The 15,646-nt window shown below is 43.3% G+C and overlaps 1 protein-coding gene across 2 annotated transcripts in view; it reads left to right on the forward strand.

Moving 5' to 3' along the window:
* Nucleotides 1-3,878: 3,878 nt before the first annotated feature.
* TRIM29 (tripartite motif containing 29) overlaps nucleotides 3,879-15,646 on the forward strand; it is a 23,532-nt gene continuing 11,764 nt past the window's right edge. For both annotated transcript variants that reach the window (XM_085316845.1, XM_085316846.1), the window contains exons 1-4: nucleotides 3,879-4,959; nucleotides 12,375-12,470; nucleotides 13,699-13,932; nucleotides 14,293-14,491. In XM_085316845.1, coding sequence (XP_085172971.1) covers nucleotides 4,102-4,959; nucleotides 12,375-12,470; nucleotides 13,699-13,932; nucleotides 14,293-14,491 — 1,387 coding nt within the window. In that variant the 5' untranslated portion in view covers nucleotides 3,879-4,101. The remainder of the gene's footprint in view (nucleotides 4,960-12,374; nucleotides 12,471-13,698; nucleotides 13,933-14,292; nucleotides 14,492-15,646) is intronic.

The following is a 15,646-nucleotide window of genomic DNA, read 5'->3' on the forward strand; positions in this document are numbered from 1 at the left end:
AAAAAAAAAAAAAAAAGAAAAAGAAAAAGAGCAGAAAACCAAAATAAAAGCAGTAGGGGATGTTCAAAAAGCATCAAGGATTTAAGGGCATCACACACATTTAAAATAAAATAGAAGAATGGGCAAGCAAAAATTTGGAGAGTAATTTCATAAGAAAGTTTCCTTTTCAGCTGAAAAATCTCTGCCAGTTCCAGTGTGTGCCTCAGTTTCCCTAACTGCTATATGGGGTTAGCAATMCAGACTTACTTTGCAAAGGTGTTGCCAAGTTTAATTTGCAAACCTGTGAAAAACGCTCTGAGTTTTTCAGATGAAAGCCACTGCAAATGCCAAACGTGGGTGTATACTCTGAGTCAGAGGTATAGACATGGGCATATTGTGTGCACTAGATCGGAGACGGTTGTCTTCTGCAGGAAATGTAGGGATGGCTGGTGCAAAAAATCACAGGTGGTGCTTACACAGGTGTGAACTCATGTTATAGAAATCAGGAACCGCCCTCAGAGGTGCAAGGGTAAAGTCTGCATTAAAGAGGAGTCCAGTCAACACTTTGACTTCTAAATTGCCTGAAATATAYATGTAAGTGAAAGTCTTCTAAACATGTCTGGGAACCAAGACATGTCTAGCACCCTTTAACTAGCAAACTATCCTTTAACCCCATGAGCCCTTCCGTGCTTCCCAGGGCAAGCTGTCCAGCAAAATTCCTCAGCGCTGTGAACAACCCCACTCAGACCGCACACATCTCAAGTTTCAGACAGGTGTGAACAGTTGATCTCCCATGAGAGGCCAAAAATAACAAGTTGGAGGTGGGCCCCATCTGCAAGCAATATTTTGGCCGGAAAAAAATTCATGAGACGTCATGAAGTGCAGAAAGATGATGCGCAAAAGAGTGGGCTTGGCTTTGGCTATGGAGCAAAGCTGCATCGCTAGGCTGCAGGGCAGTGGTGGCAGTGCACTGGTCGTACCTGAGCCTGCCACAGTCTCCTGGCAAGCAGGAAGCGCCCGAGGCACTCACGCCAGGCGTACGGGATTCTGCGGGAGCAAGCTGCGGTTGGGAGGGGACCAGTGAAAGTGGTATTACACAGAAGTGACCGGCAGCAGCGAGTCATGTTCTTTACGTACTCAAGTGACATGTTCACTTGCTTTTTGCAAACTCAAGGGAAATTCAGCTCAGGAAACCGGCACCCAGATGCCATGCACTGTCCTCCTGGAAAACTACCAGGTTGCACTTCCCTGTTGCTACTGGATATCAGACGTGCCTGTTCTCTCTCCTTTTGCAGGGATGAACAAGAGGGTCTCCACTAGTCTATATGCCTGCATTTGTGCATGGCYTTCTTCCTGTTGTCTGACACAGCGATCTTGAGCTGAAAATCCCCCCAAATTTAGCAGTGAGGACAGATACCACCCAAGCYACTAGAAAGCAAATCCCTGAGCCGAGGCTTTAGGAAAAACACTGACCATCAGGAGGGGTGACAACAATCTATCCGAATCTGCTCTGAGCAGCACTAGATGACAGAAATTACAGTGTCTGACATCTCAGGAATGGCAACATTTCACCAGGATTGCAACAAGGGGGGAGCCACAACAGCGGCTGACCTCKCGGTATGCCAGGCATAGCACAGCCATAACCTGACTTACTGAACTGTCCAATCTTGCAGCGAGAATCACTTAGGTGCCTTTGCATGGGCAGAAGAATCAGCAGTAATTTGGATTCTGAGCTCAGTTACTCATGAGTCTGTCTGGAAGAACTGCATTAAATTCAATTACCCTGAGTTTGCATCAGTAAAACCAGGATGAAGGAASTCAATCCTTCAACTTTTGACTGCATTACCTAGTCTAAAACCTTGGCAATATGTCTAGAAAGCAAGAGGAAACCAAAGCTTCCAAGTTAGACCTCTTTGTGCATACATTTTTGTTTCTTAAGCAGTAATGCTAGTTTGAAAAGGCTCTGCTGAGTCTTTTCTGTACACATGAGATCAGGTACCCCCATCCTCCAGTATTTTTAATTACTTGGAGATCTCTATAAGACTGTTGATGTTATGAAAGATCAGTTCAGCACAGGAAGCCRGGGGAAAGAAATACATATATGTCAGCTAATATTTTTCTTCTGAGATTTGTTTTTAAAAAATCGCATTGGATTTTCCGAAATCAAGGAATAGTTTCTGAGTCAGGAAGCGCTATGATCCCATCAGTAAAACTGGTAATTAGAAATGACTGCAAAAGGGCATATTTCCCAACACCACTTATCCAAAATACACTCTTTACTGAACCATTTCTCACATATAGAGAGCCATATCTACATACAGGTAGTAAAAAGGACTGGACCTATACACCAGGTATTCCAGTCAGGTTTCTTTTAAAGGGAAATGTTTTCTCTATTTCCCTTTTCTCTCATTTTGCATGGACAAAACCCTTAGATGTCATATCTGCAAGACAGATGCTTCATGACAACTTAATTTTCATATCAGATCCAGAATGTATACTGTTCCTGCTTTGGGCTGCGCTTCTATTTCCACCACACCTAAGTAAGAGCTGCAAAGCGCAGACCCAGATTATTCTCCCACTGCTTGGGGSACTTCCAGCAGAGGATTTCTTATGAGAAATTATTACAAGGTAAAAATCCTTCTCCAYCAATAACGCCATTGCATTCTGAGAAAATGCAATCAAACACAGATCTCTGGCATCATTAGATTTACATCTTAGATGTAAATCTTGGAGTAATTCYACTAAATTTYAGTGTATAACCTATRTTTAATTGATGCGATATTAGTGAAAGCTCAACTTTCCTTTTGCAGTTGTTGAAATTCACCATTGCTCATAAAGAGTCTTTTTGTTCTGAAATGTTCTGGGACTCCAGCTAGTTGAAAAACAGCCATTTTGGGGGTGGCCTTTTTTTTTTTTTTTTTTTTTCCCAAATGAAAGGAACATTTCAGGAGTTTAAACAATTTTGTCATAGCTTCCTTTCACTAATCCCTCCCTTTGCTGATTACACAGATGAGAGAGTAAAGTAAAAGGGAAGAAAAGAAGGAAAACCACCTGTTTTATTTCACACTGAATGTATTTCTTTTGGACAACAAAGTGAAGATTTCCAAGGACTACAGCTATTGAAAAGAGAAAGATATATTTTAAACTCTTTCACAGTTCCTCCTTCTTGCAAGAAATATTTTGGCCATCTAGCTCTAAAATATTTCATCTTCTAGATATATTACAAATCTCAGTTCAACGGACATTTCTGGAAGAGCTGAAGAAGACACGTTTGAATCTTTATTGCGCAGAGGAAATGCAATAAAATAGGTATTGAGGGTTAGCTCTATTGGTCACATTAGCAGAGACCACATGGCAGGTGGGAAAAAAAGAGAATGCCAGTCCATTTTTACTTCAGATCAACTGTGTTCATCTGATGCATGGGTGGGCTATTTCTAGTTCCATTAAGGATCTTGCAGAAAGCCAACATCAAAATCAAAATAAAGATAATAGTCTTTTAAACTCAGCATTATCCCTACGTTTCTCCTCCCTGTCCTGCTGAACACAGTAAGCCTTCAGGGGAACCCAGCTGAAGAATGCTTTTATTCTAGGCGCTCRTTTTAATTACAACCATAATTATTTTTGTGCATGTGTATGACCCAGTTAACAAACCCATCTTCGGCATCTCATGGTCTCTCCAACCCTGCCCATCTCTGCAAGGAGGTAACCTCAGCTCCCGGCAACAATGCGCAAAATTATTTTTTGAAACAAGTGGTAGAACTGGTTGCTACATCTTAATGAATTTTTTTAAAAAAACATTTCTATGCATATAAACAGCCCTTCCTCCCAAACCTGGTTAGACAAGAATGTTCCTGGGTGTGGACCGCCTTGTATAACTAACTGCACAGCTGTAGCTTCTGATCCCTGGTTAAGTCTGTTTCTTTCTGCCTCTACCTAACATAATTCAGGCACTCTCCTCCTCCTTGCAGGAGCTCAAGGTGCGTCACTTGGGCAGAAACTTTCCTGCATTCCACCTTTGTTCTTYGCTGAGACAACGACCGGTCAGACATACCCGCTTTCTACACATCTGAGAGAACAAGAATCAAAGACCAAGCAGTGAAGCCAAATTGCCTGGCTTAGACAATGGAAACGGGGACTGCTGCACGGACAAATGGTACCACTGGGAAGCCAGAGGATGTGAAGAGTCCATCCGCCCCCAAAAAAGAAGAAGAAGTGAAGAAGACCATGAACCCGGGTGGAGGTGAGAAAGAACCTATGAAGGGCACTGGTAGCACATCTCTGGAGTCAGGGCAGATCAAGAGTTCCCTCTTCTCTGGGAGTGACTGGAAGAGGCCTATCATTCAGTTTGTGGAATCATCTGATGAGAAGAGATCGACCTACTTCAGCATGGATTCAGGGGATTCAAAGAAGATGCAATATGCCAGTGGACAGATAGGAGATATGAGGAGACCTCCCCTCTCCTTTACAGATAAAGGTGATCTCAGGAAACCCCTCTTCTCCATGGATTCCAAAAAGAGCTTCCTGCCTAGCGATGGGGAGGGGAGGAAGTCCTTATTCTCTGGTGGGCAGATTGGGGACATGAAGAAAACCTCCCACCCTTTGGTGGAGACAGGAGACCTCAGAAGACCCACATTCAACAAGCCTGACAGAGCTGCTGGGTCACGGCCGAGAATGAAGCTAGAGGATGTTTTGTGCGATTCCTGCATTGATAACAAGCAAAAGGCCGTGAAGTCCTGTTTGGTGTGCCAGGCTTCCTTCTGTGAGCTGCATCTCAAGCCCCATCTGGAGGGAGCAGCTTTCCGGGACCACCAGCTCCTGGACCCCATCAAGGACTTTGAAGCAAGAAAATGCCCTGTGCATGGGAAGACCATGGAGCTGTTCTGTCAGACAGACCAGACGTGCATCTGCTACCTCTGCATGTTCCAGGAGCACAAGAACCATAGCACAGTGACAGTGGAGATCGAGAAAGCAGGAAAAGAGGTAATGCTCTTTTTATATTGCACATTCCCATCAGTCTTTCCAAGGGACCTCAGTATTACACTGCGTCTTGTTCCCCAGCCGACAATCTCTCCTAAACGCATGGCTGCAATGTTATTATGGGATGCAAGTATGGTGGATGGGAAGCATTTAGTGGAGAAATGATACTGCCTGGGTTCTGCTGCAATTGTGCTGTTGTTGAGCATAGCACTGGTGTTGAGCAGCCAGATGTATTGGAGGGGGAGGGGGGTTGAGAACCTGGCTTCTATCCCTGGTTGCACCACTGACTTTCTGCAGGACCTGAAGCAAATCTCTATACCTTCAAGTTTTCAGAATAATGGGCTCAAGTCTTGACAGTGTCTGATTAGTGGTACCCACAGGCAGAAAGGTAGAATGTTGCTCACATTCAGGATCTCTAGAATATCGGCAGTCATATCAGTGTCTGCTCAAGTCAGTAGCTACTTTCAAAAAGTGACATCGCAGCTATTTGGAGTAAGCTTATGCATTTTTGTTTTTCTTGTCTTTTTTTAAATGGTGATAGTAGTGTTGAGCCCCCYGTGTGGGAAGGGACTTTTGAAACTTAGACAAAGAAGAAACTGTAAACACAAAACAATTCTCCCTGAAATGTTAGTACGATCTATTCAGAAGCTGGACATCTAAAGAGATGAGGCTACTACGTGAAACAGTGCTCACTCGAACAAAGCTCYTTCTGCCTTTATTTGCTTAAAGTTTGATGCTATTTGCTTTATAGGTGGAGGYACCATTATTCCACGACCTCTAGTTAAATTCAGAGTCTCACTGTGTTAGGTGCTGTACATCTCCATAGCAAGAGCATGTCCTGGCCTAAGAGATGTTCTGATCGATCTAGRCAGTATTGGAATGACTATAGAGAGAAATAGTTTGACTGTGGTCACATAGCAGGTCCATAGCAGAAACTGCAAGTGCACCCAGGTCTGCAAAATCCCAGTCAAAATCCCCAAGCCAGTGCTTTGGTAATGTGGTGAACAGGCTAATACAAGTGCCTGATTTAGGAAATTTTTCAGTGACCCTTAATTCAGGAGAACAGTTTAATTCTTTCTACAGTGCTAGGAGGGTTTAACTTTTAAGACTGGAAGAGCATCTTATCTAGCATATATCTGTCTTGCTGTGCACAACTTCGGGTCTTTGCAATGTCAGTCTCACCCTGCAACCTTATTGCAATCTGGCTAGTGGTTTATTCCATGTCTCAGCCAGTCTCTCAAAGAAATTTCTGCAGGGCTTGCTAAGCCTGCAGTTTGTTTCATGATTGCTTATTTTTACATGATTTTGATGTCAGCTGTGAATCACTTCACAGCATTTGCCTAGCCTTTAAAAGTGCTGTGTCTGGTGTCTGTTGGGTTGTCCAATTCCTCTTACCCCATTCCATCACGAACAGGTTAACGGCTGCTCCCTGAGAAWCTTAACTGTGGTTAGATGGACTTAGAACACCTTATTTGTAAAGAGGCAATCACCACTGGGCAGAGAAGCCTTTATCTAAGATTTAAATGATATTCACCATTTTCTCTCAGTATTTGTGTCATTCTAGTGAGTTCCATGCCTTAGTTCCTGTACTTCATGGGTTTTTTTGTTKCTGCTAAGCCTAGAGGATTTACAGTTTTATCAATATGAATCATACATATGTGCAAGCTTCTCTTGATGACGAGTTTTGATCGTGTTGTAACTTGAGTGAGTAGTCACTCAGACAAAAACAATTAACAGAATAGATGTTGCTCACAAATGTTTATTCCTACCCCTCATTTATTCACCATTGGTGGAGCCTTAGCAAGAACCACAAAGAGGAATGAACACTTCCAAGTCCCTTGTGTGCACCACCTATTCCTTTCAAGCCTCACAAATCCAATGTCTGGRAACATGATCACAAATTGGAAGAGCGGCAGAATGTGGCTAGTACTGGCCTGTGTGGAAAAAATAAGCAAAAACCTCCTATCAGGTCAATCTCATCCCTGCCCTATTTTCRTAGCTTGATATCTAAGCAGCTCCAGGGCAGTTTTACTGCCTGCACACTTGCTAACTATGCCACTGGACTGAAAACCARAATATAACCATATCCTGACAGGCCTCTTTTTCACTGTGTTGTCCAACAGCAGAGGGTCTATCTGCTAGGATCTCCTGGTCTTTGGCTCTACTGCAACTCCACTCCTGGGGAGGAATCCAGCACGGCGGGGGGAGGGTTTCTGCTCCAATACACTCCAGCCTGTCTGTAACTCTAGGTCCCTAGCAACTTAGTGACACAAAGATGTCACAAACAAGGCATATTATGCTTATTTTAGGTACATCTATTGCTTTCATATTTCAGAATTAATGCAGGTCATAATCTCCTACATAGGTTTCTCCCTCCTATAGACAGGCAGGGGAAAGAGGTGTAGTTTACACTCTGCAAACAAGGGACACTATAGGTGGAAYCAGGTAACTCTGCTTGCTCCACAACGGAGAGAGTACAGCTTAAGAGAAGGGGAAGACAAGCAAGCCAGTACAAAGTCACTTAGTGGTTAGAGCATTTAGCCAAGCAGTGGCTTGGTATCTGTATGCATATGAGGCTCCTGCTTCTCAGGAAACTGGGGTGAGAGTCAMTCATCTGCTTTTCTGCTACGCCACTGTGCAGACAACAGCAAAAGGCACCAGGGGGTCAGGCAGAGACACCTTGGCAGGGAAGATGGAGACATGGTTTTTGAGTTTCTACCCAGCAACATTTGTGTATTTTACCCAGTGGACCTCTAATTCCTGCCCCAGATTCATTTTGCATTAGTTTGCTACTACTGATTTAAAGGGAAAATAACACCACTGCCAGAATCAGCACAAAAAACCCAACCCCCCAAAATCCAAGAGACTGAGTAATAAGCACAAACTTGGTTGAAAAGCACAACTTGTCAAAAGCAGCTTGTACACTCATACAAAACCCTCTGGCTAGACTGATTTATCAGCTGAGCTACAGCCCCCCTTTCAGAGAGCATCCTTCATTTTRAAAGGGGATCCTTCATTCAAAACCTGTTTTACAGGCCTGTTCTCAAGACAACTTCACACGTGCCTGCCAGCCACAGGGCTGTAAATAACCTGGTGTTACTGTCCATCGGCAGCCTTAATTCTCAGCATGTCAGGTCAGATCTAGTGGAAAAGACTGATTTTTTTTCCTTCAATTCTTTTCCTTTAAAGAAAAGCTCACATTGTATGGCAAGTTTAAAGAGGCAGCTGAGAACTGATGTGCAGAAATAGGAGCTGAGTCTTCCTGTTTTCAGCACAGCAGCTTCTAAAAAGAGTCTTCACAGGGCCTGAACAGGCTTTGAAGTCAAACAGTCCTGAGATGATCCAGAGGGATTTCCACCTGGGCCTTCTCTGTATTGTTATGACTGTTTAAATACAGAGCAAACAAGAATGTATTGATGTGCCAGTGGAAGAATTTTTGACCTTTCCTACTGATGCAGGTTTAGGGCATGATGGCTGTGAGACCTTATCTACATTAATTGTGTTTTTTTTTCTTTTTTGTGGACACATGTTAAAATAGATTCCTTTTCTATGGAGATGGTGCAGTTTACCTGCAGACAGTTTTTTTCCAGCTAGAAGGCTGGGGAAGTCACATTGCTGCTAACTGAGTTAGAGTAGCTTTGCCAGTTTGCTCGTGCTCTGCATCAGTGCCCCTATGGTTAGGGTAGAACCCAGGTAAAACCCATCACTGCAAGATCTGCAGTAAGAAATCGTTATCTTCCTCAAACTGTGCAAACCAGAGAGCCTTTTCTGGCCTCAGCTCATGCATTGACTAGTGGCATTTTTGTAGGATGCTGGCAATGCGTCCAGAGATTATAGCCCACCAACACCCACCTCTGCTTAASAAAAGTGTAGACTTAAAAAGGACAAGGCAAAATCGGAAGGAAGAATGCCTCAAACAATCTGCTGGTCTCTCAGTCACGCCGTTTCCCCTACAGGCCCTGTACTGGGATAACTAGTTTAAATACTTCTTTTCTACCTTCATTAGTGCATTTGGCTTTTGCTGTCTGGTAATTAGCACAGCTCTCCCAGGCTGGTGACACAGGSGTGTTCCCTCATTCAGGGACTAGGTTCCCAGAGCAATAAGACATGATGATGCTTGTATTGCTGCCTTGCAAAAAGTGAGTTGCATCGTGATGCAATCTCACATCACCAGGTCCTTCACAGCACAAGGGCTGGTTTCATCACTAGATGTTCAGATGTACAGTCTGAACTTTCACTTAGTCCTCTTAATTGCAAGAATTAACTTAGAACTTAATAGGGGATCTTCTCAGCTCAAAGATGATCAGTGCCAACATTTCTCAACTTTCTGTAGTCAAACCTATGGATCTAAGCCTGCATTTCCTAGATGCTCTTAACAGTTACTGTTATTTCTGAACTGTAGAGACTCCCCCAACAACRGGTGGAGTTGTTCTATTATTTTCTCATGGGACCTTCTGAACCCAGAGTCTCACCCAACAGATTTCTTTTGGGGGAGGGGGCTCATCGCACGAGGAATTCAGAGATTTGTGACCCCAGAAAACCTGAAAAATACGAAGGAAGTTTGAGGAGARTTTTCTTCAAGAGGAATAAAGTAGAAAAGACTACTGTCTCTAATATTTGTAACCACCCTACTTTAAGTGCAACACAGGATTTATGTGGATAGCTAAAGCAGTCTTCCAGACAGCTCCAGATTGAACAAGGCCTAAAGACATTATGAAATCACCTTTGCTGAACCCCTTAGGCTGCGGTCTGTCTTCACAGCATCCTTACTGAATCTGTCTCCTTCTGGTCATATCACCAGTTCCAGAGTCTCCATCTTTTTAATGTTCTTTCTTTGGCAAAAATAGTTTTAGTGATTGTACTGTCATGCAACGATACACCTCTCTCMATCTCCCTTGCTGGTGTCTGTACTCACGTTTCCTCTTGCTCTCCATATGGGTGTTTTAATCCAGGCTGAACCTGGATGACTGTGGTATTTGCATTCTGGCTATTGAAACTGTCTCTGTAATTTCCATTTGCAAGCATAATTCTCACTCTAATTGTAGCATTGGGCTGCTCTTAAATAGCTGTTACATCCCATCCCAGCGCCACCCAGACTGCCTTTCTGGGGGACAGGATATTATAGCTCCAATATGCTGTTAAGCGTTAGCTACCACTTTTGAACAAGTAATAGTTTSGAAAATCCCTTTGAAATCCATCTTTAATTAGAAAGTACCATAAAAATATAACGCTATCACTACCATCCAGCCAGCACCTGAAAATTCTTCCTGTAACCTTTCCTTTCACACCTCTTGCATTTGGAAGCATCTATGTGATTGTAAAAGGCCCGCCCTTCTTAAAGGAAAACTCTACTCCCTCACTGTATGATTTCACTCTCATTCTTGCCATGAGAATATTCTGAGTAGCCAGGGATGAGGAGGAGGAGCAGGACCTCCCACTGCTCTTAAGTCTTGCTTCTTCTATTGCTAACTATTAATCTTATCTAGATGTAGCCCTAYAGCTCAGGGAAACAACTCCATTATAGTGTCATTTCTCAAACTGGTCACTGGAGTAGGATGGATATCTAGACCTAGAGCGCTTTTGCACTTCCATGCTGTGCAAAGATAGTTGCACATCTTTGTGTCTTGAAGCAGAGGATATCTCACAGTGCACATGAAAGTGGATGCACGCAGTTGGGCACTATTGAGGCTGTCAGGGTGTAGGGGTTTTTCAGAGGGCTGGTGCTCTCCTAGGTCTCAACAAGGAAGGACAATAACAATGACAGTTTGAGGATGCAGCTCTCACGGCACTGAGTTACCTTGGAGTACATTTGCCTTTTTTGTTTCCTCTTTCTTCTGTTTCATAAGGCAATAAAACTACTATCAAATTGCTTTCCCTCCATAAATACACATTTTCTAAATTGTAACAGCTAGAGTCAATGGCTCCTAGAGGCAGTTGTGGCTGATTCAAGCTCAAGAGAACGTTCAGACACTACGGTGACTGGTGCCAAGACAAGAACCCTGAYGGACTGATTTCCTTTGTCTGGGCTGAGTGACAATTTGTTGCCTGCTCTTCATCCTGTGATGCTGTATTCTAATCTTGACTGCAGGACTGAAAACTGTTAAACTCCCACCATAGGAGGGAGGGCAACTACGATCAAGAGGAAAAAAAAAATCAGGTTTTCATGACATGTCATGTTTCTAAATGGGTGATGAAGCAGTGGGAACTACATCTTGTGTTTTAGTATCAGAGATACCTCCCTTTGTTAGCTGCAGTGCGAGTGAATTTGTTCACCCCTCATCTCCCCGGCCTCTAACTGTTGGCCTAAATGTAAATGCTTTTGGGTAATATAGCCATTTGCCAAAGGATCCTACATGAAACAAAGGGCTTCCAGAACCTTTCTAATGCAGTATCGCTTGATTGTGGAATATAGATCATTTTCTGCCTAAGTGTAGCTCCTACAGGGGAGCTACTTATCCCCCTGTTCAGGGGATAAGTGTGYTGTAGCCAGATTGCCTGTAGTTACGGTTATGCTGTAACCAAGCTGCATACACATGAAACACAAGATGATCTTGAACTACATAAACAATGGCTTTATCATGATCGGTTYGGCAGGGATGTGGTGAATATGAGGGATCAAGGGAGGGACTGCCAGAACTAATGGCCCACGTCAGTACTAAACAGCAAGGTCCTTGTCTGATGCCAAGATACAGTACGCCCACCAGCCAGCAAGTTACACCGCTGAACAGCTGTCTGGATCTTCATAGGTTGCATTTCTGGGAACCATCTCACCTGCAACTGTCTGGTCCACACTTCTCTGGAAAGCCAGTGCAAAACAAAATGCAAATGAATCCCAGGGAAGCTGCTGATCTAAGCCAAGCATGGTTGACTACGCCTCCACCCTCCTCCTTTTTGTGTTTTTTATTTTTTCCAACCATTCTCCAGCTACATCATAACATGAAAGCTCTCAATTCAGAGCAAATTAATCCACAGTCCTGTCTAAACAGAATTCCTGCCAGAGGCATCATCCTCTTGTTGCAACACTCGTCAAACGTCATTCCATAATTACATGAAAACTGTTATTGCTGCACAGGCACACCCTGGGTTGGGCCCTTCACTGCATACACAGCTAAATTTTGAAACAGGCCTCTTCTCCCTCCAGCTAATGACTCTAATGTGATTAAAAGAAGTACCATGGCAGTCGCCTGGTAGGTGGGTGCTTCTGTTGATGTCTTTGCTGAGGGAGCTGAATCTCTTGACCCAGCCGGAAGCTCTGGGCCCTTGTCCAGTGTCAGCACATGTTCCCCATTTCAAGCAGTGCCAGTAACCTGTACCTCCCAGCTATTATTGTTCAGGGCCAAATATATAAGTGGAAGCACAACACTTCTTTGAAGCAGACCACCCTCACCCCAGTTCATGAGTCTCCCCTCTTCTCACAGGCTGAGCTCTCACTGCAGAAAGAGCAACTGCAGCTGAAGATCATTGAGGTAGAAGATGAAATAGATAAGTGGCAGAAGGAAAGAGACCGTATCAAGGTGAGTGTGGAATATTCCTTTTAGGTTCACTTCTGTCTCCTGTACTTGTCTCTTTCCTTTCTTTTCCACTGCCTTTTCTGTCCCTCTTGTTTTCCCCAATTTTTTTGGTATACCCAGCTCTTCCTTCCTTCCTTACCCACTCTATCTCATCAGTCTCCCAAACACATTCCTGCCAAATCTTGGAAAAAACAACTCCTACTGAAGTCATCTTGCAACATACCCTGCAGGAGACCAAGAAGAGGCAGCACAGCCTTGTTACAAAATGGTCCAAGATACCTCCCTGCTTTGGGTTACTGTAGTTCTTCAGTTCCTAGTATCCAGGCTGATCCAGAAACAAATGCGTGCTGCTTTTTTTCTGCTAGCACACATATAAAAATAAACTTCAGAGGACTCTGAATTGCCCAAACAGGGACAAGGCAACAGAGGTAGGTGCAGTTATATCAACAAATGTATTGTTTATAATGGAACAGCTTATTTCCATAGTGATATAAGGGCTCCCTTATAATCATTTCACCAAACCAAGTGTTAGAACATAGTAATGGTGTTATTTTTTTCATTCATAGCATAACTGAATAGAGCAATAAAAACACTATTTGGAGAAACGTCATGGAATTTGCATAGTATTCATGGCCAAGTCATTCTTCTCTCTTTTATGTGGTACATACACACTGGTTTCCTGGTTCTGCATTTTTTTCTGCTTTATTATTACTGTTATTATTATTGGAAATTTGACCTAGAAATTTTAACTCTGAATATAGTTACATACACAGGCATTCTGGGAAATATTTCAGAGGGACCTAGAGGTAAGGCTAGAAAAACATCAACACCTTTCATTCATTGAAATARTGGGAATTAGGGCCCTAAACTCTTGAGGAGACTGAGACATGAGTTAACGATAGAAGGTCAAACAAACAGTGTTTTCAAATACCATGTAAGAGTTCAGTTCACAAACAGAAATGAGGTACTCTAATATAACATGAAGACAGCATACACTGTCAACTTTATAYATACACACAATTGTTACAAGAGCTAATACTACTTCTCTCTGCATAACTTTACTAGTGCTAAGTCTCACACACCTAGTGTCTCCATGCTCAYGGCCTAAGCGCTGAGAATGCCTGGATATATTGCCCCCTGAATCCCCTCTATTAGCAAGGGCTGCTTGGGAAGTTTCGCATTTTATTTCATTTGCCATCTCCACTTCATCTTTCTACTCCTTCCTCCCCAGAACTATACCACCAATGAGAAAGCCACAGTGGACCAGCATTTCAAAGAGCTGATCCGCGACCTGGAGAGGCAGAGGGATGAAGTGAAGGCTGCCCTGGACCAGAGGGAAAAGATTGCATCAGAGAATGTGAAAGAAATCGTGGAAGAGCTGGAAGAGAGGGCAAAGCTGCTGCAGGAGGACAAGGAGAACAGGGAACAGATCCACCAGATCAGCGACTCCGTGCTCTTCCTGCAGGTAATCAAGATCTCATCTTCCTTTCCTTGTTTTCCTAAGAAAGGGGTTTGTCCCAATGTGCTCATGTAAGAAGCATGTATCTTCTCCAGTTCAATGCTCATGTACATCAGGAGCTGTCCCTGATACCTGAAGCAATGTCTGCTCTGCTAGGTGAACAACGAGCTTGCCAAAGCCTGGTAACTCYTGATAAGTCTCTCCTTCTGCCTGACTATAGCTCACGGTCAGAGCATTTGGCTGCCCTCTGCATCTTCACTCTTCTCCTTTGCACTTTATATTATCTGGAGCTTTATATCAGCGTTCTCCAGGCTAACCTCTCTTTATTAATTTCCTCAGTAACCTCTGTTTCTTTCTTGTTGGCAGGAGTTTGGGGCTTTGATGCGGAATTATGTTCCTCCCCCCTCCCTCCCGACATACAGCGTCTTGCTTGAAGGGGAGAGCATGAGCCCATCAATGGGGCTCCTCAGAGATGACCTACTCAATGTCTGCATGAGGCACGTGGAAAAGATTTGCAAGGCAGACCTGGGCCGCAACTTTATAGAAAGGAACCACATGGAGAACGGTACAGTGTCCACAATCTGCCCCTTCCTTCCCTCCCTAGGCATCACCCACCTCAGAGTCACAGGAGACAAGGTGTGACCAATGTACTTTCAAAGAGGAAAAAGCAAGCAAGGCTCTAGGCAAACTGGGAAAAATTCTATCTATATCTGGAATCTCAAAACTACTCTACCAGGCCTATTTAGTGATGCAGCAGTTCAACTGCTAGGGGTTTAAAGTATATCTACATGCAGGGGATGGAGGCATCCAAGCTGTGCCCACTTCCTCCAAGTGCTGTTTTTGCATTCTGACTTCACAGTGTTTAGTTGGTTCAGTCACCTCCCACTTGGGACTTACAGAGTAACACTTCTGAGGGGTTGAGAACTGTTACCTCTTCCTCCTGCAAGAGGCCAGCAAGGACATCTTGGCTTGTGCTACGTCTTAACTAACCCCCACAAGTTTAGCTCAACAGTTTCCATGTGGAAGACTTCAAAGGCACACTGGGGCAACTTAGGAGCTCACTAGGTAAATAGAGAATGTAGGTTTACATGAAAAACTACACTGTACTGAGAACAGTTTCAGTGGCAGAGATGTGAATGTAGTTGCTTCAGTCTGGCAATTTAGAAATGCTGGAATTAGGCCTATTTGTACAGATTGGGTAGTGTTTGTTGTATCGGTACGACACACCATTTTATAACAGCCCATTTCAGCCACTTATTGCCTGGCTGGAACATGAAATATCCTGCAAGCACATGCYGCTGAAAATCTATTGACAGATTTTCTAAGAGGTCTTTATTTTGGTATCATTTAATGCATTTACCACTGTAATGTACATGGTCAGATATGCAACAGCCTCACTCAACACTGTGTGTTAAGGTCTGCTGAGAAATTTGGCTGTAACTCAATACCAGGAGATGACAGACAGCTCAGATTCAAAAATCACTTTTCTACATTTTATTTTCTTCTCCTTTGTTCACCTGGACATTTGAAACATTTCCAAACTCTAGATGGCATAAACCCAAAGGGATTTCAAATGCCTTACTATTCACAGCAGTTCTGAAAATGAGATCAGTAGTGTGAAAGTACTTCTCAGTCAAGTTATAATGACTCAGGGAGCTATCTTCCATCAGCTGAGCTGTTTTTTTTTTTTTTTTTTTTTTTTTTTTTTTTTTTTTTTTTT

The sequence above is a fragment of the Rhea americana genome, unplaced genomic scaffold (genome assembly GCF_003343005.1).
Source record: "Rhea americana isolate MKP2758 unplaced genomic scaffold, rheAme1 scaffold_48, whole genome shotgun sequence".
Taxonomy (NCBI): domain Eukaryota; kingdom Metazoa; phylum Chordata; class Aves; order Rheiformes; family Rheidae; genus Rhea; species Rhea americana.